At 49.3% G+C, this 3,016-nt stretch overlaps 1 protein-coding gene across 1 annotated transcript; it reads left to right on the top strand.

Annotated features, from left to right (window-relative positions):
* Window positions 1-997: 997 nt before the first annotated feature.
* Window positions 998-2,718, top strand: OTUD6A (OTU deubiquitinase 6A). Its single transcript, XM_028523356.2, has one exon. It carries the CDS (start codon window positions 1,046-1,048, stop codon window positions 1,919-1,921), a length of 876 nt encoding a protein of 291 aa, XP_028379157.1. The 5' UTR covers window positions 998-1,045; the 3' UTR covers window positions 1,922-2,718.
* Window positions 2,719-3,016: the final 298 nt, after the last annotated feature.

Raw genomic sequence — 3,016 nt, 5'->3', positions numbered from 1 at the left:
CAGGGCGGGACAAGATGAGAGCATATTGGAAACAGCTTACGGCTTTTAATTTTCTATTTATTTTAATTTTTTTGAACTTTTGCAGGCTCACAATAATCCTAAAGAAGTGCTTCCCGGGCATTGTAGGGAGCCCATTTTGGAAGCAGGGAACCCAAGAAAAAGTTTAGAGAAGATGCATTAGTTCTGTTGGCACAAGGCCAGAGGTCCCCATAGTTGTAGCGAATGACTTGAAGAAAAGTGTTGCCTTTTTGCACTGAGATGGGACAGGGTGGACTTGAGACCTAAACTGAAAGTACTGTGTGTTCCCAGGAACACAAGGAAATGTCTTTGTTCTAATAAATAAAATTGAGGGTTTGTTAGTCAAGGGACTTGCAAAACTGGAAAAAGCCACATTGCCTCCTCAACATTAGGAGTAATGGAAAGTCCAGTGTAAGAGTATTCAGCAGGTGGTATAACATTTCTCCTGTGATTCTCAATCACCACCCAGTGTCTGCATTGTGTTCAGGCTTGGAAATGAAGTAGGGAGTAAGAATCCAGGAAAAAATCTGCAAGCTCAGTTGTGACAACTAACCTGAGAAAGCCAAATTGCTGCATTTACACCTGCAAAGACCGAATCGCTGCATTTAATACTGCGAGGGCCGCCATCACTGCACAGACCCTTCAAAAGCGGAATGACTGCACGTAACGTACACAGCCGTTAATGTACGTAAGGTGCAAAGGCCAGCTCTTACAGGCCGAACTTTGAACCCTGCTAAGCCGGAAACACCCCTGCCAAGGGGTCTACTAAGGGGCATACTGAGGGTCTCCCAACAGCCAATCCTAGTGTCAGGTGTGCTTCAGGGCGTGGTCACGGAGACACTGGCCAATGGCAGAGAGGGCTATTGGTGGGAGGGGGGCAACTAGGGGCTTAAATTGAGAGTACAGCTGTCGCGGAGTGCTGAGACTCCGCTAACTGCCAGGCGGTTAGAACTCTGAGTGTCCGCGGTACTCAGTACTCAGTACTTCACCGTCTGGAAACTTCGGTTATTCCTTGCCGTTAAACACCATGGAAGATCTGCAGCGGGAGCGGGAACGGGTGGAACGACGCCACCTCCGCGAGAAAAAAGAGCTGCAGGACCGCATCCAGACCATGAAGAATGCGGTGCCTAAGAGCGACAAGAAGAAAAGAAAGCAGTTGCTCCTAGACGTGGAGCGCCTTGAGGCCGAATTGGAGCAGAAGCATCAGCAGGAGCTGGAGAAGTTCGGGGAAATTTACCCTGATACCACCAACATCGATGCCGTCGCTGCAGGTCTGGCCAAGATGAATCTTGAGAATCGCCCGCCCCGCCTGTCGAAAGTGCAGAAAAGGCGCGAAAGAAGGGCGGCGCAAGAGAGAGAGCGCCAGAAGATGGCGGAGGAGGCTGATATGGATTACATGTCTAGCCACCGCCGCAAGGAAGAGGAGAAGCTGGCCGCCATCCTCGCAGCCAAGAACCTGGAGATGAAGTATATCCCGGTTGACAGCCACTGCATGTACCGCGCCATCCAAGACCAGCTGTCTACCTCCGAGACGCTGGAGTGCCTGCGGAGCCGCACCGCTGACTACATGCGACAGCACATCGACGACTTCCTGCCGTTCTTCAGCGACCCCGAAACCGGAGATTCCTACAGCTCCGACGACTTCTTGAGCTACTGCGACGACATCGAGCACAACGCGTCGTGGGGAACCCAGCTGGAGCTGAGAGCCCTGTCGCACGTCCTGCAGTGCCCCATCGAGGTGGTCCAGACCCCGGCGCCCGCCTTCGTCGTCGGGGAGGAGTACACCGAGAAGCCGCTCGTCCTCGTCTACGTGCGTTACTGCTCCAGCTTCGGGGATCACTACAACTCGGTGAAGCCGCTCCCAGCCGGCGCCGTTGGGGGCGCCGCCCCGCGGCTCTTCTAGGCGGTCGCGGTCGCGACTGCCGAAGCCATCGCCGGTGCCGTTGCTGTTGCCGCTGCCCTGCCGCCATGGCCGTCGCCGCTGCCGCTGCCCCGCTGCTGTTGCTGTTGCCGTTGTCGTTGCCGGTGCCTTTACCGTCGCCGTTGCCGTTGCCGCTGCCGCCGCCGCCGCCGCCGCTGCCGCCGGATCCGCCGCTGTCGTTGCCGGTGCCTTTGCCGTCGCTGTTGCCGCTGGAGCCAGAGCCGGAGCCAGAACCGAAGTCGCCGCCGGGTCTCTTAGTAGGCTCAGTTTTTTCTGTTGACTTTCTCTGGTTTTTCTTCGTTTTCTCAAAATTGTTATCCCCCACTTCCCTTTCCTACCCCGTCATTCTTCTTTCTCTCTCCTTTGCTTTCCTTCATGGTATCTGTATTTTATCACTTTGGAAGAGTCAGTTTGAGAAGTTTCAACCCCGTCTGATTGTTCATGAATAGGTTGGATAACTTGCATAAATTTGGTGTTTTATGTACTTGCAACAAGAGTGCCTTTAGTATTTTCTGTTCGTTAAAAACGTGTGTAGTTTCAAACTAATCTAACTTGCTTAGGTATTTGCTAAACTTCAAATAATAGTGTTTGTTAAATGTAGAAGATAAATATAAGTGGTAATATAAGTTTATGTATAAGTGCAAACTGATAGGCTAAGTAAGGTTTACTGTAAGGTGTGGAAGATCTCGATTTAATTTCCTTTATTAAAGATAACACAGGGATGTGACTTTCTTCAAGTAGCTGATCCATTCTGTTATACCTACAGTTGGCATGAGGTTTAAAAAAAGTGAGCAATGTACTTTCATTGATATCTTGATATTTTTGATTTTGCCAAATGGATAGTAAAAGTGAAATGGTTTTGAGTAAACAACTTCAAGAAATTTGTTTTCACATCCTGTATTTCAGTGAGACTACTTAAAATGGTTTAAAAAATTCTCTGTATACACCAAATGTTCTAAAATTAACAATTAATGCAATTTGTTCTAAAATAAAAGGAGTTTAAAAAAACTTGGTTCTCTATTTGTGTGGAGTTTGACTTTATTCATACAGAGTTTGTATCCCAGGATATGCTTTGGC

Source organism: Phyllostomus discolor, chromosome X, assembly GCF_004126475.2.
Source record: "Phyllostomus discolor isolate MPI-MPIP mPhyDis1 chromosome X, mPhyDis1.pri.v3, whole genome shotgun sequence".
NCBI classification, from domain to species: domain Eukaryota; kingdom Metazoa; phylum Chordata; class Mammalia; order Chiroptera; family Phyllostomidae; genus Phyllostomus; species Phyllostomus discolor.
The sequence above is the reverse complement of the archived record's forward strand: the minus strand, read 5'-3'. Positions and strand labels throughout refer to the sequence as shown.